The following is a 24259-nucleotide window of genomic DNA, read 5'->3' as shown; positions in this document are numbered from 1 at the left end:
GACACCTGGGCCCACAGGCCCGCGCGGCGCCCCAAGCCCCAGCCAGCACAGCTTTGGTGGGCCTGACTCCTTTATCTTCCACTTGTCCCCAGATGATAGCAGCCCAGCCGACATCTTTGCCGTGGGGTTCGAAGAGATGGTGGAGCTGAGCGCAGGGAATATCGTCAATGCCAGGTAAGCGGCCAGGTGCCAGGGGTGCAGAAGAGTGACGTGAAAACCGCTGAAACCAGAGCTTCCCAGCCAGGTGCGGGGCCACGGCCGCCTGTGTCCGAACCTGCCGACCGGTGCCCCTCACTGTGGAGGGACCGCCGACTGCCCTCCCCCCTCACCTCTGTCTTCTGTCTCTGCTAACGGAGGGAATGGGAGCAGGGTGGGTTATGGAGCATCTTCTCTCAGGTGCTGCCTGGCCAGGTGTGCAGGCTGCCTCCTGCTGGGAGCTGGCAGGTGGCCTGGAGGGTGTGGCTGCTGAGTCCCCTTTCCGGGGAAAGGTGAGAAAGCAGGAGGGCAGGAGGAGGTCCCTCTCTTCCCTCCACCGCCGGATTCCCACTGGGCACAAGGTCAGCCAGGCCTCTTCTTGCCGGACCTGCTGCGGCTTCATTTCAGGAACTTCCTGAACAAACAAGAAAACCTGACTCTGTGGAGCTCCCCAGAGCCAGGGTCCCCTGCTGGGCCCCAGGCGGCAGGGCTGGGGACTGTGTGTTCTGATGCGTGTGGCACCGCCGGAAGTACAGGCCAGCCGAGGGGCCCGCTGGAGGCCTGGCCCCGCAAGGCAGACTGCCTGCCCGCACGCCTGGTCTGGACGAGCTCAGGGCTGGAGCCTTTAGGTGGGCAGACCCGCTGCCTCCGTTGGTCACCGGTGCCACTGTGCTCTCCTTTCCCAGCACCACCAACCGGAAGATGTGGGGCGAGCAGCTGCAGAAAGCCATCTCGCGCTCGCACAGGTACATTCTCCTGACCTCGGCACAGCTGGTGGGCGTCTGCCTTTACATCTTTGTGCGCCCCTACCACGTCCCATTCATCAGGTGAGAACCTTGAGTCTCCGAGCGTCTGGGGGGGCAGGGGTTGTTGGTGGGTTTTGTTCTGACTTCCTCCTCTGCCTGCAACCGGAATCTTGGCCCGCCATTCATTCTTCCAGATAAATGGAGGCAAACCCCAAGGAAAAACCGGGCTGAATAGAATATTGTCTGGCAATGAGCAGACCCACAATGGGGACCTTCTGGCATAGGAAGCTGAACTCTTTGTCTTTTTTTTTCAAGATTTTATTTATTTATTTTTAGAGAGAGGGGAAGGAAGGGAGAAAGGAGAGAAATATTGTGCTGTATCAGTTGCATCTTACACACCCCTAACTGGGGACCTGGCCTACAACCCAGGGATGTGCCCTGAACTGGGAATCGAATGAACTGGGAATCGAACCAGTGACCTTTGGATTCACAGGCCGGCTCTCAATCCACTGAGCCACAGCAGCCAGGGCAGAAGCTGAACCCTTTTAGGAGTGTTATCATACATGGCTATCATCATGGCTAAGCTCCACGCTGCAGTAGGAAAGGGAGGCCTTGTTGAAATTTAAAACGGGAAACCTCTGACCAAGAGCTGAGTAATTCATCAGGAAATGCCAGTTCTTTTGCCTCTTTTAAAAAGAAATCTAGCCCTGGCTGATGTGGCTCAGTGGATTGAATGCTGGCTTGAGAACCAAAGGGTTGCTGGTTCAATTTCCAGCCAAGGCACATGCCTGAGTTGTGGGCCAGGTCCCCAGCAGGGGGTGCACAAGAGGCAACCACATATTGATGTTTCTCCTCCTCTCTCCCTCCCTATTTATTTAGATAAATACATCTAAAATAAAAAATAAAAGACAACATACTTTAAAAAATAAATAAAAAGAAATCTAAACAAGATTTGGGCAGAAAGCCTCTACAGCAGATGTGGCCTCAGCCTGTGCTTCAGTCTGTGGTCTGGTCACCTGCGTACTCACATGTCACTCACAGTCATTACAAGCTGGCCTTTGAAGGCTGTCAGGAGTCTGCATTGAAACCACCTACCTGCCCAGCAGAAATAACTGGATGCTTCCTGTCCTTGAACATGCGATGACCTGAGGGCATCTCCTAGGCTTTGCAGGGAAGCCAGGTGGGGAGAGGTTGGTGGTAGGGTCCACGCTGTCTCGGCTGGCAGTGAGAACCCAGAACGGCAAGCAAGGATGGAGGTGGCAGCTTCGGGGCCTCTCTGTGGGGTGCTTTTGTGAGTGCAGAGCCCTCCAGAGGCACGGCTGCCAACCGGAGGCAGCTGCCGACAGTGCATGGAAGAGGTCAGGAGAGACCACGGCATCGGTGACAGTCATGCTGGTCGCTGTGTGGCTTGGCGGGGAGGACCCGATCAAACCGCTCTGAGCCGGTGGCTTTGGAATGCTCCGAGCCGCAACCCGGCTCTTCTCCGTCCGCGCAGACGGGTTTCCCTGGAGCCACTAAGAAGCATGTGCTCGTTGTGTATTCCAGGGACGTGGCAATTGACACGGTGAAGACGGGCATGGGAGGCAAGGCCGGGAACAAAGGTGCCGTGGGCATCCGCTTCCAGTTCCACAGCACCAGCTTCTGCTTCGTGTGCAGCCACCTGACGGCCGGGCAGTCCCAGGTGAAGGAGAGGAACGAGGACTACAGGGAGATCACCCAGAAGCTGAGTTTCCCCATGGTGAGCTCGGGCGGCGGGGGGGCAGCCCACGGTGGTGCCGAGGGGGGCGTGTCACCGGCCTCTGCGTCCATCCAGCCCCCTGAGGGGGTTCTCAGCTGCTCACCTGGGCAGGCGCTTTGGGGAGGAGGGGGCGCACCAGAGCAGGGCCCCTGCCCTTGGGGACTGCGTGCTGGAGGAGGGAGGCGACCTGGGCTGGTGCGGCAGAGGCAAGCCCAGGGCGTTCGGCCTGGAGGCCTGGTCCCCACCTTCATACATCTCTCCAGTGCCCTCGGGTACCCTGAGCTTTCCATGTGCATTTTCTGATTTTCTGTCTAATTCAAGTATGTGGAATGGAGAAGGAAATCTGTGTCCGAGCTTTGTCCAGGCTGATGAGGAATGTTTGAACCCTCACAGCACAAGACTCAGTTTTCTTGAGAGTCACAGTCCTGGCACATGTCCTGCTGTGGCTCCGATAAGATGGCCCATTTTAGAAAATAGTGGATGTTTGACTCAGGGGCCCTGAATTGCCCATCTGGTCACACAGTTGCCAATAACACGCATTGCGCTGCCCTCTGGTGGTGATTTAGAGGTTTTCATTCTGAAGCCACCAGGTTTTCCTTTTCAAGTTCAGAGTTGAACATTCTCTGTTCTGTGAAAGCTTGTAGCCCGCACACCCCCAGCCTGGTGCTAACCACCTGTTTCCCAGCTGTGAGGATGGACTCCAGCTGTTCTCGCCACCACTCCAGGTGTCTGCACCAGCACTGAGGAGGTCCCGGGGCTCTTCCACGGGAGGCCAGATCCCCCAAAACTGACATCCCATTTCCTAGGCTGCAGGAACACTCTAGGCAAAATTCCTTTGTTTTCATTAATAAATGCTGTCATCCTTGTTGCAGTTGTTATTTCCTGGATAAAAGAAGACACAGAAGAGTTTGGAAATTGGCAGTGTGTCATTTTCCAGACTATGTAGGTCATTATGCATATTTTCTTTGTGTGTCTGATGTAATTTTTAAAAAGCCCAGCCTTTTCACTAGAAAGTGCTGTTTTGAACTACATTCTGAATAATCATGTCCTATTCGAAGGGCACATTCAAAGTAAAAGGCATGATATAGCTCCTTCTTCAACAGCCGACGTAGTGGACATACCTGTAAGGTGACACTCTACACCTGCACTGTCCAGTCGAGTGGCCACTGGCCACACATAGCTATTTAGCTATGAATCAATTAAAATGAAATAAAGCAAAACTCCCTCAGTTGCCCTGGCCACATGTGGGGGGCTCAGGGGCTGCAGCGGCTGGTGGCTCCCGTCTCAGGCGGTGCAGAGGAGAATGCGCCCCAGCACTGCAAAAGGTTCTACGTGACAGCATTGCCCTGACAGCCGTCTTCTGTGGCTGTGATCATTTCAGCCTCTGCCTCAATGACCGTCATGGACTGGGGGGCGCAAATGCTGCACCAAATAGTAGGACAGACGCATTTTTGGAGCCAAGTTCAGATTTTGTCTTTGTCACATACTACTACTGGTACAGCCTTCAGCAAGCTTTTCTGAACTTTTTCTTTTTTAATATAAAAAAGCCAGTAGCGTGTGCTGCCCAGGGCTGCTGTGAGGAGGTGCACCCCCAGAACAGAGCCGAGCCCTGGCAGACGGTTGATGGGTAGCAGCTGCTGTTGCTGGCATTCTCAGTGGGGGGCAGGGTGAAGACCTGGGCTTCCAGGTTAGAGTGGCTGGGCAAGGCAGGGAAGGGGGGTCACTGGATGAAAAGGAATGAAATCCATGAAGTTTTACGAAGTTGCACTTTACTTATTTCCTGAAAGCTCATCTTCGCAACAGGAAATGTTTGGGCAATCCGTCTTGGGATATAGACATAAAAGCAGAGAACGGCCTGATTACCAAGCGTGGTCATGGTGCCCAGGTCAGAGCTGGAGCTGCCTCCAAACCATGAAAAAACGCTACTGCGTAAAATTACAAAGTTAGCCGTGTAAAAGTTCCTCAATAAGCTTGTGGGTTAAGTGAACTGTAAGATGTTCCAGCAGGAGACTCCTTCTAAGGAATGTTTTAAGGAAATGCATCTTTTTATCCCCTGTGTGGGGTGGTTTTCTCCCACCCCACCTCCCACCCCTTACCAGACGAGCTGGGGTGACTGTGATCTCCTTTACCACGCAGGGAAGAAGTGTCTTTTCTCACGACTACGTGTTCTGGTGTGGCGACTTCAACTACCGCATCGATCTCACTTACGAAGAAGTCTTCTATTTTGTGAAACGCCAAGACTGGAAGAAACTTCTGGAATTTGATCAGCTGCAGCTGCAGAAGTCCAGTGGAAAAGTAAGTTGTGCTTCTGAAGCAACTTTGGCAGCTACTCCAGTGGGGAAGGGTCTCCTTGCCATATGTGCTCCTGTCCGGCAAACCAGGTTCCAGGAGTGGACTGGACAAGGGTTGTGATGTTGCAGGAAGTGTGTGTGGCCTCCGACGTTGGAGAAATGTGAGGGTCTCTTGACACACACTTCCTTCCCCTCTCCAAGCAGGCTATGTTTGGGCCTGGGGGTCCTCTCGTGGTGGGGGGAGAGGGTGCCATTGCTCTACGCAAGCACACTGCAGGCACCTCAGCCAGCTGCAGGGGCCACCACCAGAGCCTGTGCCCGGTGGGCGGGGGTGTCCCTTCCTCTGTCAAACCAGAAAGTGGCTGCGCTCAGTTGAGTCACCAGGGCTTGGAATGGCCCCGCCTCTGAGCGCCCCGCTGTGTGAGGATGGAGAGGCTTGTGTCCAAAAGTCCACCCGCTCACACTCACGTGCAAGCCTCGTAGGCATTGCTGTACTTCAGACGCACTGAGCCACCGAGGGACACTTCAGGCCCTGCTCACAGTCCTTGGGTATCTCTGTTTCTCGTGGGTAAGCACATGAACCAGTAGACCAATGTCTAATAAAATGTAGTTCACACACCAATTCGTATCATTAACTCTTAAAACTCTCCTATAAATTGGTTATTATTAATATGCCCATTTCACTTTATCTTTTTAAACATTTTATTTATTTATTTTAGACAGATGGGAAGGGAGGGAGAGGAAAACAGCAATGTGTTGTTGCCTCTCACACGCCCCTACTGGGGACCTGATGGGGTGCAACCCAGGCATGTGCTCTGACCAGGAATCAAAGAGGCGACCCTTCGGTTCGCAGGCTGGCCCTCAGTCCACTGAGCCACACCAGCTGGGGCTGATATACCCATGTTATAGACAAGAAAACTGAGGCGAAGGTCACATAACTCATCCAAAGTTACTTGGGTCAGTAATAGAGCCACGATGCCATCCCAGACTCAAACAGGGCACACTCCCCACCCCTCCGGGACCCATGTGCAATTTTTAGTGCCTCCTAAGGCTGAGACATAATTGGAAGGAATGAACTGTAGGGCCTGTGGTCACTTCTGCAAGGTCACACCGGCCAGCCTCCAGCTCATGCTACTGGCGTCTGTCGTGCCTGTCAGCACCCGCACAGACTGGGCTGAGGCGTGGTGACTGCCAGTGCCTTTGGGGAATGCTGCTGGTCACCCACGAGCGTAGGGAAGCCGGGTGCAGGTGTTCCTCTGGGTGTTCTGCACCTGCCCCCCTCGACCCTGTCTGCGACGTGGATGCTGAGCGGGGCCAGGTGGGGGGACGTACCAGGCCCGGAGACAGAGGAGAGTGCGCCTGCAGCTCTGGGCTTCTGTTTACTCCGTGCGTTTAGTTAAGGCCTTGCTGGGTGTGCATGGGCTTGGCCAGGCCCGGAATGTGCGCCCTTGCCTTGTGCCTGCCCTCCCTGGGGGGCCGACAAGCAGACGCTGTGCTAGGTGGGGTGGGGGTGGGGGGAGACTCAGGGGTGCGAGTCAGGCAGCAGAACTAACAGGCCTATGTTGCTGGTGAAAAGGCACATGCATGTCCAGGTTTACACATGTTCGTAAATACCACGCAGGGTCAGCGACTGTTAGGAGTGCAGTGCCCAGCAGCGGCCCTTTTCATTTCTGTACGTAATGTGCGGCACCCAGGGAGCTGCAGTGGTCCCAGGACTTCTTTCTCTCCCGCCAGATCTTCAAGGATTTTCACGAAGGCACCATTAATTTTGGACCCACCTACAAGTATGACGTCGGCTCCGCTGCCTATGATACTAGCGACAAATGTCGCACCCCAGCCTGGACAGACCGGGTCCTGTGGTGGAGGAAGAGGCACCCCTTTGACAGGACAGGTTTGTGTGACATGTGTGATTCCGGATCTGGAGGGGGGCAAGGTGCTCAGTCCCGGGGAGAGAACATCCTGCTGATTCGGCCCAGTGCCCTTTGTTGCACAAACAACACTGAGTCATCCCTGAGCTTCGGAAGTTGTGCTTTGGGGGAGCTCCTCTCTGCCCTTTTTCCAGAGACTGGTCTACAGCTGGACCTGGGCCTGACTGTCCCCACCCCTGCACCACAGCTGTGCCCCTGCCACCCTGTCTGCCTTCGGTTCTGGACAGGGAGCAGGAGAGAAGCCACGCTGTCCCCCTTCCCTGCCCCCGCCCTCCTCACCCCCACATGCATGTCATCCAGGCCGTTCTATGCGACCACCCTCTCACTGCCGAAGCCCCCGTTTCAATCGAACACGGGAAGGATAAGAGCTTGTTATCAATCAGCTTCGGTGTGTCTTGAACACTGAGCGATGCCCAGGTAGGATGTGGGGCTGATGTAAAATCAAACCACCTATAAACCGATGCATAGACAACTGAACTTCTCTGGTGAGGTATGGGCCAAGGTTTCAAGGCCAGGAACACGCATCTGCAGATGGAAAAGACCCACTCTGTTCTGCGTGCACATGTGTGTCGCCCCAGGGCACTGAGAGGCTTTGTATTCCTGGCCCCGGCCTCCCCCACTGTACAGGGGGCTGCAGACCTGCTGTGTCCCCGAGTCCTGGGATGGAAACCCCACAGCGTGACATCTGTGCCCCTAGGGGAGAGGCAGGCTGGGCTGGTCCACTGCCTTGGACAGCCCCGTGGGAGGAGGTTTGCGCCCCAGGTCCAAGGCCACCTTGGCATGGTTTCAAGCCCCAGGGGTGAGAGCGAACAAGTCGGACACACGTGGGGTCGGTCCCTGCTGTGCGAGCTCCGTGGTAGGTGTCCGTGTGTTGATACAATGCTGTCTTGTCTGTGGGTCTCTCGATTGGCATCCTGTGAGTAGCTGAAGAAGTCAACCTCCTAGACAACGACCTGGATGCTGACTCCAAGGTCAGGCACACCTGGTCCCCCGGCACCCTCAGGTATTACGGCCGAGCGGAGCTGCAGGCATCCGACCACAGGTACGGTCCTCGCCGCCACGGCACGCGGTCCTCTGCTGGTCCCCATGGGGAGCGAGGTGCTGTCACCGTCGGAGAGAGAGAGAGAGAGAGAGAGAGAGAGTGTGTGTGTGTGTGTGTGTGTGTGTGAGAGAGAGAGAGAGAGAGAGAGAGAGAAACACAGGGAAGGACAAATAGCCGCGCACCCATCACCAGGAACTGACAGGTTAGTGTTCTGTCATCGCTCCATCTCACAAATGACCCTATTTATGAAAATGCCCGAGACACAACCTACAGTGTTTTGTCATTTAAAGCCTCACAGGTGATGCCACTGTGTACCTCACTTTTTTGCTGTGTGACATGTTTGAGATACAGTTACATGGATACTACACATCCGGCTCATTCGTTTGTGGCCACAGTTTGGCCCCACGGTGGACGCACCCCTGGAACCAACCCAGTCCTCGATGACCAGTGTTTTTCCTCGCATCTCACAGATGCCACAGGGGTTCGGGGATTTCAGTGCTCTGGGCCGTGGGGTTGGCTCATGCGTCCTGCGTTAATTAAGGATGGGCCTCAACAGCAGAGCTCTGTCAGCTCTCTGGGCACTGGGACCGGCCACAGAGGGACATGCGTCTCGTAGACCACCCTTAAAGACCCAGGGGATGGCAGTTCAGGGTGTTGGCAGGTTTGATCTCCCCGGGATTGCTACTGAAAGAGCACATTCATTTCAACTTTCACAAGGAATGGATTAAGGAAAAGAGCTGGTGGTCAGCCCATAGGTCTTGATCTTGAGATACTTGTAATTCTTCAGAAACCTGTTGTGGAAAACACACACCTAGACATGCACCTTGGGAAATCTTCAGACACAGGACTTTGTGGTTTGCTGGCTCAGTGCGTGTACTTAGAAGCACTCATATGAAGGCTGTTTGTCGAGGGGCCTTTTCTGGCACTGAGGGGAAGTGGAGAACAGAGGCAACCGTGCTCTCGTGGAACTTTCTAGTGAGGACAGACAGACAGTAAACAGACATAAGTGCTGTGAAGAGAAGACAGTGGGGGCGGGTCAGACCAGGGGTTGTGCTGTTCTACACCCGGTGGTCAGGGACTGCCGCTCGGACATGCTGACCTTGGCCCTGGGCCCTGAAGGACAGACAGTGGGAGCCATGCTTAGTGAGCGCTCAGCAAGCCCTCTGCGTCTGCGCCATAACTTACTGTTCCTGTTATGGAAAAGTTAGATGGTTCCCCACAGCATTGTAATGATCAGCCTTGTGCACAAATCTTGGTCTGAATCCCTGGTCATTCCTTAGAACAGAGTCCTAGAGCTCAGATTAAAAGAGACACGCATTTCTGAGATTTTGAATGCAAATTGCCAAATAGCCCCCTCCCCCTGCCAGCAGAGGGAGGATGGACGCCCACCTATTTGCCTCCGCAGCAGTGCCGGCGATTAGTGTGTGCAAAATCCTCGCTGGTGGCTGGTTGTGTTTTCTCTCCCCTCATCCTTCGCTTAAAATGTCAGGGTAACACCGAGGTTGGGGAGGACGAAGGCTGGAGCCCCAGGACAGGACTGGGGCTGGGGGTGCAGCAGTGTCTCTGGGGGTCACAGCAGGGAGCCACAGGCGGTCCCTGTTCACAGCGGAGGGGTGGGGCCGCGGTGGGGGCCGCGCTGCGGTCTCGTCCCAGGTTAACGGTTGCCCGTCCTCCCTCCATGTCTAACGCAGACCTGTGCTGGCCATTGTGGAGGTGGAAGTTCAAGAAGTGGACACAGGTGCTCGGGATCGGGTGTTCGAGGAAGTGTCCTCTTTCCAGGGCCCCCTGGACGCCACCGTCGTCGTCAACCTTCAGTCACCGACCTTAGAGGAGCAAAACGAGTTTCCGGAGGACGTGCGCACAGAACTCATGCAGACCTTGGAGAACTACGGGACGATCGTTCTTGTCAGGTGACTGCTGCCCCGGCGGGCGTGGGCTCCGGGGCCGGCGACCTGGAGGACCCGGGAGAGCCGTCTAGTCCCTCTCGGGGTTGACTGGACCCATTTCCTTTGTTCCAGGATCAACCAAGGGCAGATGCTGGTGACTTTTGCAGACAGTCACTCGGCTCTCAGCGTCCTCGATGTGGACGGGATGAAGGTGAGTCACGCTGGTCCCCCGTGGAGTGGGGTCTTCTTCACGGTCTTCACAGGGTCACGTGGGCACCACCGGAGGGCAGAGCTGGGACACTTCCTCTGGTGGCTAACTCTGGTACCTTCGTTGAGGTGTCTTATGTCCAGCTCTGGTTGCTTGTAGAATTTGGGAGAAAGAGCGAGTTTTAGAGTCCAGTTCCTGCCCGGTTCCTGGGTCCGTCTTCACCCATACCTCCGTCTTTCTCTCTAGAGTGTGTGTTTTTGAATCAGCAGCTCAGCTAGCTTCCACTCTGATCATATCCTGAGTTTACATTCACACAGGACGGAGAGCAAAGGTGGTAGTTCGACTTTCATCGAGACCGAATGCCAGCCGGAGGTCCGGACGCTCGGCTCTTCTCCAGACGCCTGAGTCTGAGCGAGCTGCAGCCCTGGGCACCTGGGGGTTGCCTGGCCCCGCGCTCACTTGGCCCACACTGTCCCTCGCAGGTGAGAGGCAGGGCAGTGAAGATCCGGCCGAAGACCAAGGACTGGCTCAAAGGTCTGCAGGAGGAGCTGGCCCGGAAGCGGGACAGCGTGGCCTCCGTGTCGCCCACGGCCAACTCCTGCCTGCTGGAGGAGAACTTCGACTTCACGAGCTTGGACTATGAGTCGGAAGGTGAGCAGGCCCAGGAGGCCTTCTCAGCTGGATGGCGAGATGGGTGGGTGGGCAGGGCTTATCCTCCAAACTGGCATGAGACTGTCCAGAGCCCTTCCAAGGCCTGGACTCGGAATGGTCATGGATGGTGAGTTTACTTCCTGAGCAACGAGGTGGGCGGTACTCATGGGCAGGGCGATGCATGACCTGGTAAACAGGCCTGGAGGCGCTGACCCTCACCTTGAGAACAGTGGCTTCAGAGATGTCAGGGCCTGGGGTTTGGTCCCCGTCCCAGGCACGGGTGGATTTAGGGCCCTGTCCTGCTCACATGGGGGCTCCATGGCCCGCTGGCCGCTGTGCCGGGGTGTCCCTGCATGAGCCGCAGGCCTTGCTGTTGAGACAGAGCCCCCCATGGAAGGGCCGGCCCTTCCACCCTCACTGTTTCTGTGACTCGCTTGCTCCCCAAGGGGATATTCTCGAAGACGACGAAGACTATTTGGATGAAATAAACCAGACTGTGGTCTCAGACAGTGACCTGGCGGGGGACGACCTTTCCGATGCTTCCGGCTCCCCTGCAGCGGCACCTCCCAGCAAGTCCCCTGCACTAACCAAAAAGAAGCAGCACCCAACCTACAAAGGTAGCTCGGACCTTTGTTTGCTCAGCACCAAGTCCTCTCTCTGTCTCAGCACCTGGCATAAGGCCACGGTGAAGTGCGCTTGCCCCCTGAGAGGGCACAGGACGCAGTCACGGCCAGTGGTAGGCACTGAGCTCTGGGAAGGTGGCAGCTACCAGCATGCCGATTTTCTCTAGTGATTGGTGTTATTTTTACGATTCGTGGTGCCCCTATAATATCCCAGATTCATAATTCCTGCTTCTCCTGTGTATTCAAACAGCCACAGTGCTGAACTGGTTTTACATTTGGGGTTTTTTTTTTCTCTCCAAAACTTTTCTGATTCAGATAAGAAGCATCCTGCCTCCCATAAGAGGCATTCGATGTCTGCATCCTGAGTCACGGGTCTGTTGTTACCTACTACGACATTATGTTACACAGTAGTAATTTTGTGCATTATGGAACTTTATATACGTAATTAATGATACTGCTGCACATTAGCATCATTATATCACTGAGGACTGAAGAGGGACTGAAGATCATATGGATTGAACTGCGTGGCCCCACATTATATGGTGTAGCGACTTTTTTTAATAGTTTCAAACCTGCACGCATTCCTGGGCTGGGGAGGGGTCACAGTTTCAGCACCAGGCCCACCCGCAGCCACGAGTGCCTTGCAGCTGCCAGCTTGTGTCCCCCGTCAGAGGTGCACTGTACCCAGCAGGTGCAGAGGCTCAGCCGGGTGTCAGGACCCTTTGCACTGGGGCAAACACGGAGAACAGGGCTGAAAGTGAGTTAAGGTGCTTCCTGGGGAAGGTGCGCTCTGGGGAGAGGTGCAAAGACCCCCAAGTCCCTCTGGCTAGATAGTGGCTCCAAAGCCGGTCTGAAGCCCGGCTGCTTGCCCCGCCAGAACTTACAGGTTTTTAAGCCCCATCCTGGAGGTGTGGGTTGTGGGGGTGCTGGGAATCCCAGGTGATGGGGATGCACAGCCAGGTGTGTTGAGGACCAGCAGCCCTTGTCCGTGCATCTGGTCTCTCTGTCATTACTCATCCAGAGGGTTCCTGCCCTGCCCTGGGAGTGGCTGAAGGGATGTGCCCCTCAGAGGTGGTCAGCACCCCAGCCACTGCTCAAGGGGAGGCAGATGTGAGAGCAGCTGGTTGTGTGGGCCGCCCAGCCACTGGGTGGGCGCGAGGGGTCTTTACCCTCTGGGTGCTCAGACATACCCCCTGGGAGAAGAGTGCCAACTTCTCCCAGCTCAGCCTTTGATCGCATGGGGCGCAGCTGTGGATTGGAGGGATGGCGTGTCAGAACAAAAATGAAATGAGCCGGGCCACGTCATGCGTGAGAGAGAATCTCCAAGAGCATCTTGGCTTACAGCATCATAGTGATCCATGGCATGCCAGAGTTTTTTTAAGCATATTTTCCATTTTCCTGAGTATATAAACAAAATATTTAAATGTCACACATCTTTGTTCTGAACTTCGATGTGACGAATGCACATGCAGTAAAACACAGCAGCCGCTTCCTCGGGCTGCTCTCAGCTTCAGCCAGTTTGGGCAGGACAGGTCAGGACAGTGAACTCCTGTGAAGTGGCAGGCCCTGGGCCACTGTGTTGGGGACTCACTGAGTGCTTGGGGACACTCCGTACCAGGGGCTCGTCACTGGACAGCAGGCCCTTCAAGGCAGAGGAGTAGCATTATCCTCAGCTTCCCGGGCCGTCGCCCCGTTTTTAGAGTGAGGGCCGCCCAGTGGGGGGCTGTGGTTTTCAGCCGTCTCCTCCCCTCGGGGTGGACGTCCTGTCGATTATTTCAGAAGGAAACACGCCTCTCTGCACTTCAGCAGGGGAGTCCCACCTGAGGCCCACGGGCCGCATGCGACCCAACACAAAATCATAAATTTACTCAAAACATGATGAGATTTTTAGTGTGATTATACGTCACAGTGTATTTGTGGCCCAAGTACAACTCTTCTTCTTCCAGTGCGGCCCAGAGATGCCCAGAGGCTGGACACCCCTGTGAGTTTTCTCTGTCTCTCGCATCTGGACACCAGACAGTGCCGAGGGTCCCTGGAATGTTCCCAGCAGGCCCTGGGTGTCCTTCCCCGCCCACGCCAGCTGTCAGGGGGACACTCCAGCTGTCCTGCAGGGGCTCCTCCTGCTACAGGTGGCTCTGTGCACACCTGAGCCTGACCCCCGCTCACCTCTCCCGCCTTCCGCCATGTCCTCAGGTGACGCCGACCTGGCGGAGTTAAAGCAGGAGCTGGAAGCTGTTGGGGACCGCCACCGTTCTCCAAGTAGGTCTCTGTCGGTTCCCAATAGGCCTCGGCCGCCTCGCCCACCGCAGAGACCCCCCCCTCCAAGTAAGATTTCGCTGCTTGGGGCTTACATGCCGGCTGGGCTTAATAACCGCCTGTTTTCTGCTACTGAACAAACAGCTGCGAATCACCTCCCACCTTCGCTGCTCACAGTGCGCTGCGCCCCCCTCGGGCTCCTTTCGGGTTAAACCCACGACACGTTCGATATCAGAGATGCAGCTGCGTGTCTCGCGGCCCGTTAAACGGTCCCTTTGTGAAGCTGCTCTTGGTCCCCCTGTCACTGTGCTTTCTTCAGCCTGCTTTCTGCTCCACACCCCAGAGAACAGAAAACTGGGGTCCCAGCCAAGCCAAGCGGGGGCAGTTTTTAGTGTCTTCCCCACTCCCACCCCACAGTGGCTTTCAGCATCTTCTCCCCTCAACTCGCTCCACTGAGCAAACCCAGGTGCCCCAAAGCGCAGGGTGAGCGCATGCCCCCTTCTCACCGGGTGTCTTCCTGCTCCTGCGTCCAGGCCTGACCTCTGCTGGCGTTGGGACCTGCCAACCAGCTCGTCCCAGCCCGGGTCTCCTCGCAGACTGCCTCTCCTCCCGGCTCCCCTCAAAACGATGGTTAGCCCATTGAACTTCCATTAGTAACTGGAAAGTAAAGTTGTGACGTGCTTCCGATCAGGCTCTAGTTACCTCTGCCGTTTACTTCTCCACTCTCACCCCCCAAAATGGGACGATTAGACACGGGTTTTGCTAAGGTCTTCCTTTCCACATTGGGCTTGGCTCTGTCTGTGTCACAGTAGCGATCAGTGGCAGGCCAGACACACATGGTGTTTTTACATGTGCTTTTCACTTTCCTGAGTTGATACTCAGAAAATGAAATACAAGTAAAAAAATTTAAATGTTATGCATTTTTGTGGGAATTAAAAATATATATATATGAATAATTAAGTTTTTTATTTCACCCGACTACCTAGAAATAACAGCTATTGAAAACGATTCCCAGCCTTCCGACAATGATGTAGATGTACACTTCTAGGCAATTTTTAATTGTTGTGTTTTTTACAAAATTGGTGTCCTTTTTCTTTGGTCATGTGTTTTCGTCCAGTGTCTTTGTTATTGAATGTTCTAGACCCGGATTGGTTCATAACAGCTGCAGGTACAATTGATCAGGTTATTCCCCTGCTTCAGGGTTTTTTAGATCTTGTCCTCACAACAGCTGAAAAATTTGGTCTTAGGAACAGTAGTGTATTTTAAACCACTTAAAATGAACTGACCTTTGTATCCAGTTTGAACCCCCAGGACAGCAGGTTAACATTTACATGGAAATAATGCCTTTCCAAGGGAACTAAATGGCCATGGGAAAAAGAAATACAATGAAGATTAAATTTTTCAAAAAAAGAAAGAAAATCCTTTTCCGGAGAATCTCCATTGACAGGAAGAAGCTGTGAGAGAACCACAAACACTCGGGGGCCCCTGTGGAGGCCCCAGGCCCGTGCACGCTCAGACCCGGCCGGCCTCTCTGGCCTCCTGGGCCCCTTGCTGTCGGCTGGCTGGGAACCTGCCTGGAAGCAGTCAGCGACATCACTGAGAGAAGCCTGTCCTTGTGTTTCACAGCGGGCTTCATGGTGAAAAAGTCGGCCTCGGACTTGTCCATCTCCTCCGGCACCCACGGGCAGTACTCGATTTTGCAGACAGCAAAGCTTCTTCCAGGAGCGCCTCAGCAAGCAGTGAGTTCTGTGCTCCACTCAAAGCAAAGCCCAGACGTCTCCGCCCCACAGGGTTGGCCCCGTGATCCCCCCCAGCCCCTACAATCACCCGGGATCGACCCTTTCCCTCGAATGTATCGGTGGCCATCTCTTTAACCCTCCCCCTGCCCACCAATGCATCCCTGAACCCCTTACCTTAGGAGCAGGTCTTTTATGAGCTTTGACATGGCTGTGCAGGGCACTGGAGAGGAATCATGTTGGTGAAAAAATCCAAGTGTCCCTCCCTGCAAGGCAGGATTGTTGGTTTCTAGGCTCACCTGCTTCTCTCTCTTCCGATGCCCGACTTTGACCTTGGTGTGTAGAGCAGTGCTTGGTAGAAGGGGAAACAGGAAAAATTTAGATCCATTGTCTGGATAAAATTATGAGCATCCTGCACTCAAGTTAGCTGAGAGAAAAGGCTTTAAAAAAGCTCCAATGGGCCCGAATAACGCCGTAGGCAGTAGTAATAATTAGATTGGTGTGGTTTGGGCAGTGGAGAGTTCCCGGAGAATGGCACTGAGCTGCAAGGCTGTAATGAAGGTCAAAGGGACCGAGGTGAGGGCGGAGAAGCCAGGTGCTGGGCAGAAGCTGGCGTAGCCCAGGAGGGTGCAGAGAGCTTGAGTCTGGTGCTCACTTAGCTGCAGCAGGAGCAGGGGGCTGATGACTCCTCTGTGGTTTACAGGGAAGAAGGCAGGTCATCAAAGGGGACCCAGAGCTTTGGGTGAAGAGGTGGAAAAGGCACTTTCAAGTAAACATACCTGGAAGGTGTTTTCATGACTCAGCTGGGCCGAGTTTGATGTGCTTTGTGGCTCTTTCCTGGTTCTTGAAATAAAGTGGATGGATGGCTTGTCCACATTGCAAAAGCCTGAGAACGCCCACCTAGGGCAACAAGGGCCCCTGCCCTAAACACTGTCACCTCTTCTTGGAGTGTCCGTGCCTCGGGGAAAACAGGCTCAGACGGGACTGGGTTTTAATCACTGTCTGATGGAAATCCTTCCTGGGCACACATCAAGGGTCGGTGAACTGGCCGGGCGCGGCTATTTTCCCACCGGCATTAACACGCTTTTCTTCCTCGTTCTGTCCTCAAGCCCAAGGCTAGGACTGGCATAAGTAAACCCTACAACGTCAAGCAGATCAAGACCACCAACGCTCAGGAGGCGGAAGCAGCCATCCGCTGCCTCCTGGAAGCTAGAGGAGGTAGGTGTCCTGGGCTGTGATCCCGGGGAGAAAAACCTGCTCCCCTTTCCTTTTCATCTTCCTCCTAAAAGTGCTGGGAAGAGAAAGTAACTTTTTTTTCCCTAAGGCAGTATTCAATGAAAGCACCCATTAGCGACATTTCGTAAAAGTCCACTAGTAAGATTTATTGTCCACGTAAAGTTAGGTGTGTCAGATTCAGTATGTATATAAAAGGAATCCTGGGATTATTAGGCAGCACTTAAGACAGAGATTGAAATAAGCAAAAGTGGATTTTAGAAAAGGTGAATGCCCCGGGCACTAACTCATTCTGCAGTTAGAAGAGGTCGCTGGGAACAAACACATCCATGTTCGAGACATAAAATCCACTTCGGAGCCGCCGGCAGTTGTGGGTGCTTTGCTGGCAGGCACACGGCCTGTCAGTTCCACTGCTGTTACTTCACTTAAACCACATTAACCACGTTTTACCCTGAATCTCCTTCGTGCATTCAGAGTCACTGTAACTAACTTGTGATTTTGGAAAGGAGAGCTCACGCCTCCGAAAAGCCGCCTGCAACCCCGTCACCTGGTCTGGGTTTAGTCGGGATGTCTCACCGATTTGGAGTTTCCACGTAGCATCGAAGGAGGGCGTCAGTGGTGAGGGAGCAAAACACTTGCAGGACGACATCATCACAAGTGGTTTCTTCCTTAAATTTATTTTAGTTTATTTTGTTAAAGATTGTATTTATTTGTTTTTAGAAAGAGGGTAAGGGAGGGAGACAGGGAGAGAAACATCGATGTGTGGTTGTCTCTCTCATGCCCCCTACTGGGGAACCGGCCTGCAACCCAGGCATGCGCCCTGACTGGGAATCGAACCAGTGACCCTTTGGTTCACAGTCCAGCACTTAATCTACTGAGCCACACCAACCAGGGCCTATTTAAATTTATTTTAAAATAAATACTTATTTTTTATTTTAAACTATAACTACAGTTTGTATATGACCACTCAAATGTCCATACAGCAGGATATTATTCAGCAGTATAAAAGAATAGAATACTAATACATGCTATACTGTGGGTGAACCGTGAAAATAGTGTGTTGTGTGTACACACATATGCTCACATTCTATTGATATGAAGTACACAGAATAGGCAGATCTTCAGAGACAGAAAGTTACGGTGTTTGCAGGACTGGACAGAGGAGGGGATGGGGAGCCAGGGCTCTGGGCACCTATGGAGCTCCTTTGTGCTGCAGACAGTCTGGAATCAGACATGGTGAGGGCTGCAGACCTTTGTGAATCCACTAAAAACCACTAATTGTAATCTTTCAAAGGGTATATTTTATGGTATGTGAATCGTAATGCTGTTTTTTTAAAGAAAACTCTGTGGATGTAGAGGTTAGAAGAGGGTTGAGGTTTGAAATCAGCCTGGAGTCTGAACTTAACCTTCCCTTGGTCATGGGCCCTGAGATTTTGAAGAGTTTCAGATCATCTCCCGTGAGAAACGCACATACCCACAAGCTTTTGTGTGTGATGCCAGAGCGTCACTGACCCCCACCCAAACCACCCATGGACTCGGTTCACCATCCCTGTTGGGAAGTGGGGCATGAGAAGCTGGGGGCGAAACCTAGCTGGTTGTCCTGACAACCCTCAAACATTTTAAGAAATAAGAAAACACGGCTTTAGTAAAGTATCCTCAGGCTGTCGCCTGCGTAAAGATCACATCACACAGCAAACTGCACACTTCTGACACGTACTTGCATGTTTCAGGCGCCCCAGGAGAAGCCCCAGATGCCACAACCCTGAGGGACCAGGGGTCTTCCAAACCAGAGCCCACAGCAGGGGTGGCTGCGCCCCTGCCCCGTCGGCCAGCACCCAGAGTCCCCGCCATCAAGAAGCCAACCTTGAGGAGGACCGGGAAGGTAAGAAATGGTCTCATCAACCTCTCACTCCCGAGCTGTGTTAGATGAGAGTCACGTCTCTGCTGAGTCTGTCTCTCCATAAACAGTCACGGGCCCCTGCTATGGCCCCTCCTTGAGGGACGCTTGGCACTTGCTTCTCCTCCGAGTGCCTGGCTCCCACTGAGTGGAAAAACAAGGAAGGTTTCACCACAGCAGGAGCAGCTTGGAGGTGTCACACTTTCTGTGCATCCTGGTTGAGCCCCATGAGAACTAACTGCCTGAGTCCAGGCGCTCCAGTCCCTCCCGTGTGTGTGTGTGGTCTGTCGTGTGCACACAGTTTCACGTGGACAGGCATTGTTTGCTTTAGAAGAACACTAACCGTCTCCTAGGTGAGCAGTGCTGGCCTCGGATGCTGGGGGCCACAGCTCTTCTCGCCACGACTTTTCTTGCAGATTGTGTTCTGCTCTCGCTCTCAAGCTTCTCAGCCTTGCTTGCTGCTTCAGAGACATGAGTTTGTCAGGACAGTAGCGGCCCAGAGACTGGCACCTCTAGAGGCATCTGGATCTTCCGTTTGACCTCAGTGTTCTGGTGCCGGACACTCGGTAACCCTGGCTGGTCACGACAGATGAGTGCTGCTTTTCCGCCGGCGGGCGAGTGAGCCGCGTCCTGGGCACCGCGTTCTTACCTCGCTGTCTCCTCCATCCGCCTTGGCTCCTTGCATCTGTCGTCTTCCTCCTTTTCCTATGTACTCGTTTCATCTTCTCTCTTAAAAGCCAGGTGCAGAAACCAATTCCTTTTCCCAGCTGGCTGCACCAGAGCAGCAAGCAGAGGCTGCTGGAGAAGGGACTGTGTGTGCTGTTGTTTCCCAAAGAACCAACACAAACAAACACTGAAAGGCTTGAAGCTGTTACATAGTAGCCATTTTTGGTACAAAAGCTTCCTATGCTGTACTGTGCCGTTTTTGTCTTTGGGATGGTTTTGAATTAGAACCAAGGAAGTAAAGAGTCTCTGCAAAATTTTCCATTCTTCTATATCTACATATCAAGATTCAAGGAACAAGGGTATCCATTAATCCTTCAATTGGCCTAATACTGGAACATACAATATTTTGCTATGTATAGTGCACACTTTTTTGCCCAATTTTTTAAAACAATTTCACTTTGTCTTTTAAATTTTTTTAAATTTAAATTTAGAGAGAGGGGAAGGTAGGGAGGAAGAGAGGGATAGAAACACCAATATGTGATGGTCTCTTGTGCACCCCCTACTGGAGACCTGGCCTACCACCCAGGCATGTACCCTGACTGGGAATCAAACCAGTGACCCTTGGGTTTGCAGTCCGGCGCTCAATCCACTGAGCCACATGAGTCAGGGCTGCCTAGATTTTTGAGGGGAAAAATAAGGATGCTTATTATACATGGGTAGTACTTGAAATACCTTGTATCTGTTCTCATGTTATGTAGTTATTTGTTACATAAAATTTCTTATACCCTATGGTCAAAATAAATGCTAAAATTCCTTTATAATCAAAATACAAGTATCTAAATATAAATAAATAACTGAATTAAAAAATCAAAATGAAAGATTTTCTTTCTGAAAATTTGGGCCAAAAACAGGAGTGCACATTATACACAGTACGTGACTTCTGTGTGAATTACGAAAGCTGAGGCCTCAGGTGGAGAGATTCGGAGTGGTCTGCTTTTAATAAGGAGAGCGAATTACCCCATTGCCTAAGGTGACAAAGGAAAACCTGTCTCAGATCGTTCACTGTGGGCCTGGTTTTCAAGTTCCCTCTCGCATTGCTTTGGACCTGCTGGTTCGCCCTGATCAGTGTGTGTGTGTGCTTCTGCCGTGCTCTTTCATACCTGGCCGCACTTCTGCATCCCCGACATTCTCAAATCTCAAATTTGCTAGAATGTTCCGCTTCGCCCCTCCTTGCTCCTGGCTGACACCCTCCGAGTGCTGAGTTCTCACCTCCCTCCCCACCCCCCGTCGGCTACTTACTTATTTGTTGTGCCTTTTCTCAGCCCACATCGCCAGAAGAACCACCGGGGCAGCAGACTGTTCATTTCACAATCGGGCCCCCTGAGACAAGCCCTGAAGCCCCTCCTCTCGTGGCAGTCCCTCCTGTTCCCAAACCAAGAACACTGCATCCTGGGAAAGGTGCTGAGAGGGGGCCCAACGTTGAAAAGCCAGCAGAGGATGAGGCCCCTGGCGTGGCTTCCCTTCTGGAAGTCCCACCCCTTGTGCCCCCGGTGCCCCCGAGGAGGAAGAAGTCTGCCCCCGCGGCCTTCCACCTGCAGGTTCTGCAGACGCACAGCCAGCTCCTCCAGGGGCTCAGCAGCGAGGGCCCCCCCACACCCCAGCCTGACCGTGGCGCACTCCTTCCACAGCCAGCTTTCCCAGGCCCTTCATCAGCTGCAAGCCCCGAGGCCAGTGGCCCCAAGGAGCCAAAGCCAGAGGCAGCCTCCCTTCCGGGTGATTGCCAGGACCCCTTCTGGAGCCTTCTCCACCACCCGAACCTGTTGAATAACACCTGGCTCTCCAAGAGCCGTGAGCCCCTGGACCCGAGGAGCGGGAACCTCGGAAGGGTGCACACAGCACCCCCGCAACCCGGCGGCTCGGCTGCCGAGGAGCCTCCACCAGAGCACACGCGAAAAGACTTCAGTCACTGGGCGGCCGTTGGTGACAAGGACAAGAGGACAGTGCTAGAGGTGTTTGACCCGCTGGCGGAAACCTGAGTGGGAGCCGTGGACGGCGCTCTGTGGAGTGTGCACCTTCTTCCCTCAGGCATCGCTTCGTGGAGACAGGCCCCTGGGCCCCGACGCCCCGGTCAAAAGCGCCCCCTGTTTAGGGCGCACTTAGAACAGACCCACACCTCTGTCACTCTTGTGCCGTGTACAAGAGTCCTGTCTCCTATTCAGCAAGATGACTCCTCAGCCACCGAGAAGTGTTTCATTCCAGACTTGGCATTTCAAGTTCCCTCTCAGGAGTACGGGAGACTGCCCGTTAGGGTCAGTGTGTGGATTTGAGAAAAGGGAGTTGGCCGAGGATGGCTAAGAAGTTCCCTCCCATTGCGTTTTAAATGGCTGTTCGGTGTGCGTGTGTGTACGCGATGTTTTTTAATTCTGTCTGCACTTCTGGGGTTGGAATGGTTTTTCAGTGCGCCACCTGGAGGTCGACGCATCAAGTGAGGGTAACAGCGAGAGGTGGTTGGGACCAGGAAGAGCTTGCCCTGGCCACTCGACACCAGGTTTTAAAAAGTCAGAGCAGCAGCACACACAGGTCAACCACGCGACCGGGCTGTCCATGCCCCGTGTGAGCCCTTGAGTTCACTTACGTACACGGGTGTTAACCTTGACCGTGCGGGAGACGGTGTCCACACTCTTTGAGTTCTGGAGCATTTGCCATTAGCTTCACCTGAGCTTAAACCCGCTCAAGACTTTTGCGTCCTGTCTCAGACGTGTGTGCCCCATGAACTGGTACCGTCCTGCGCCCTGGGGCGCCACGTCAACCGGGTTTTGCACTCCATCCATCCCCTTAAAGGAAACTTGTGAGTCCTTCTCCTCCCTTATGTCGCATACCTGGGGAGGGCACAAACGGGGAGACACCCTGGCGCTGATGTTGGTCCTCATTGTTATAACACCATCAATATCTGCTTCCGGGCTGCCTGGCCGCAGCTTCAGGAGGGAAAGCACCACGTGTCCCTTTTATCAGAAACCCCAGAACAAGCATTTCTGGGTTTGCTTCTCTCTATATATTGTTAGGTTTATCTTCTACCTATGTTTTTTCTGTATGTCTCCAACCCCAGTCTCACCTATTAAATCATTTTAAAAGATATCACCATACTGTCCTGCACTTTAAAAATAACACTCTACGGTCTAGAGTATCATTTGGAGCTATAGTTTTGCTGGTAAGTAGTTGATGGACAAGAGCTCACTGCGTCCCCTGACTGTCATTCCTGCTGCTACCAGGGAACTCCTGTACGCAACGCCGATGTCACGGCCGCAGCGACCATCTTGCTGGGGGTCCCGCTCTCTCTCTATTACCCAGACCTCTGTGTTTTCAGAATCATCTCTCACTGCCACTCACAAGACACACTGCAGATCACTTAGATCCGGCACTGGAGACAAAACAAAGCCACCCATTGTCTCATTTCACCTGAAAACTGGTCAAAGACAAGGGTCTCAATGACTCATGAGATAAACAGAATCCATGAGTTGAGCGGTTGTTCCTGCCCCCAGGTGATTAGCATACCTTCTGTAGTAAGTGCTTCATCTATATCATTTTTTTCCTCTCTAACCAACGCAAACAAACAACCCATGAAAGCAAGGGAGAGAGAAAGCGAGATGTGCAATGGGCTCGGAGCAGCTCACTGATTGGCCGGCATTCTGAGGGTGCAATTGGACAATGGAAGCAAAGATTTCTTAATTCAAATTCGCTTTTCGCTATAACCTTTTCTCCCTCACCAAAAAGGAGGTGAGTTTGAAAGTAGAAACCTGTGACAAGCAGTCGGAAGATCAGGGTAAAGGCATTCCCACCATAGTTGCCCGCAGTGCTGGGGACATGCCCAGTTCTTGGCTTTGTTTTTTGTTCCAGAAAGCCAACAGCCAGGAGTGGCACAGAGAACAGGATTTCAGTTAAGATGCGTGCCCGACACACAGGTGGCACTTAAGAACCGGACAGTGAGTAGTGACACTCAGAACTGTGTTGACCTCAGGAGACAGGTCACAAGAAAAATGACGAGTAGTTTAACATGAAGGATTGAACAAACGTTGTGTGGTCGTGGGTGTTCAAGGTTAGTGAACACACAGAGTTGTGCATAGAGGGTTCTCACACCAACATTCTCTTTTAAAAAAGACACTTGGAGTTCCTTAGCATTTTAAATCAATGCTCACGAGATGGTGAGTTTCCTAGGTTAGCAGCCGTCCATTGAATGATCTCAACAGTGAGCTTCTGCCGTCCTGGGGATTTCATTCTGTGGTATTTGTATTTTTTGTTTTTCTTTGATGCCCCCACACAGGGTGTTTTCTTGTGAGCTTGTAGTTCATTTCATTACTTTTCTGTAAGACATTACGGTTCACCGCAGAGTGTTGTAAACTCAGTACTTTACAATTCAACATCATCTCTGTCACTCCAAGTTACTATTCTGCCTTTTACAACATAATCTCCAACATCTTGCATATTTTTAAAACTTGTTCCAGTAAATGGCCCTGGCTGGCGTGGCTCAGTGGAATGAGCACCGGCACCTGCAAACCAAAGGTTTGCAATCAAACTCTGCAAATCACCGATTTGATTCCCAGTCTAGGGCACATGCCTGGGTTGTGGGTCAGGTCCCCAGTAGGAGGCGTGGCAGAGGCAACCACACATTGGTGTTTCTCTCCCTCTCTTTCTCCCTTCCCCTCTTGCTAAAAAGTAAAATCTTTTAAAATTTGTTCCAGTACATGATTGAGAGATTAAAGCATCTGCCTAAGCAATTCTTGTAAAAGTTTTCAAGTTATTGAAATTCAAGACACTTAATAAAATTCTCTTGACGTGTATAAGCAAAGAAATGTATTAAAACATTTTCTTTATAATGAAGTGATTTCTTCAGAAAGGGGAACTGCAAAAATTATTTATTGACTGACTTGGCAATTACTAAAAACTTTGTAATGTTTATTTGAAGTGTTAGTTTGTACTGAAATTGTAAAAAAACCTATTAAAATTTTTTTAATTGGGTTTATTTCTTTTTAGATATGATGAGTACTTTGGGATATCTTTCTTGGCTAGCCTTCTATTCTGGATGAAATGTGACTACTAGTTATTCCTCTGTTTGAATTTTTGGTTTTGGTTCTTTTTTCGACCATCAGACTAAGTTGAAAAAACATA

The 24259-nt window shown here is 52.6% G+C and overlaps 1 protein-coding gene across 8 annotated transcripts in view; it reads left to right on the top strand.

The window, feature by feature from the left end:
* SYNJ2 (synaptojanin 2) overlaps nt 1-22231 on the top strand; it is an 82821-nt gene extending 60590 nt beyond the window's left edge. For 6 of the 8 annotated variants that reach the window (XM_053668720.1, XM_037126078.2, XM_053668723.1 and 3 more), the window contains 15 exons: nt 93-174; nt 882-1022; nt 2487-2679; nt 4816-4974; nt 6705-6861; nt 7823-7940; nt 9632-9850; nt 9959-10037; nt 10517-10685; nt 11132-11302; nt 13502-13633; nt 15191-15303; nt 16410-16518; nt 18264-18415; nt 20419-22231. In XM_053668720.1, coding sequence (XP_053524695.1) covers nt 93-174; nt 882-1022; nt 2487-2679; nt 4816-4974; nt 6705-6861; nt 7823-7940; nt 9632-9850; nt 9959-10037; nt 10517-10685; nt 11132-11302; nt 13502-13633; nt 15191-15303; nt 16410-16518; nt 18264-18415; nt 20419-21132 — 2708 coding nt within the window. In that variant the 3' untranslated portion in view covers nt 21133-22231. Of the gene's footprint in view, nt 1-92; nt 175-881; nt 1023-2486; nt 2680-4815; nt 4975-6704; nt 6862-7822; nt 7941-9631; nt 9851-9958; nt 10038-10516; nt 10686-11131; nt 11303-13501; nt 13634-15190; nt 15304-16409; nt 16519-18263; nt 18416-18846; nt 18997-20418 lie in introns of all 8 variants that reach the window. The other 2 variants (XM_053668722.1, XM_053668721.1) reach the window with 2 other exon arrangements.
* Nucleotides 22232-24259: the final 2028 nt, after the last annotated feature.

The sequence above is a fragment of the Artibeus jamaicensis genome, unplaced genomic scaffold (assembly GCF_021234435.1).
Source record: "Artibeus jamaicensis isolate MK-2021 breed Jamaican fruit bat unplaced genomic scaffold, CSHL_Jam_final contig_497, whole genome shotgun sequence".
Lineage (NCBI taxonomy): Eukaryota > Metazoa > Chordata > Mammalia > Chiroptera > Phyllostomidae > Artibeus > Artibeus jamaicensis.
This window is presented reverse-complemented; position numbering and strand designations above follow the sequence as displayed.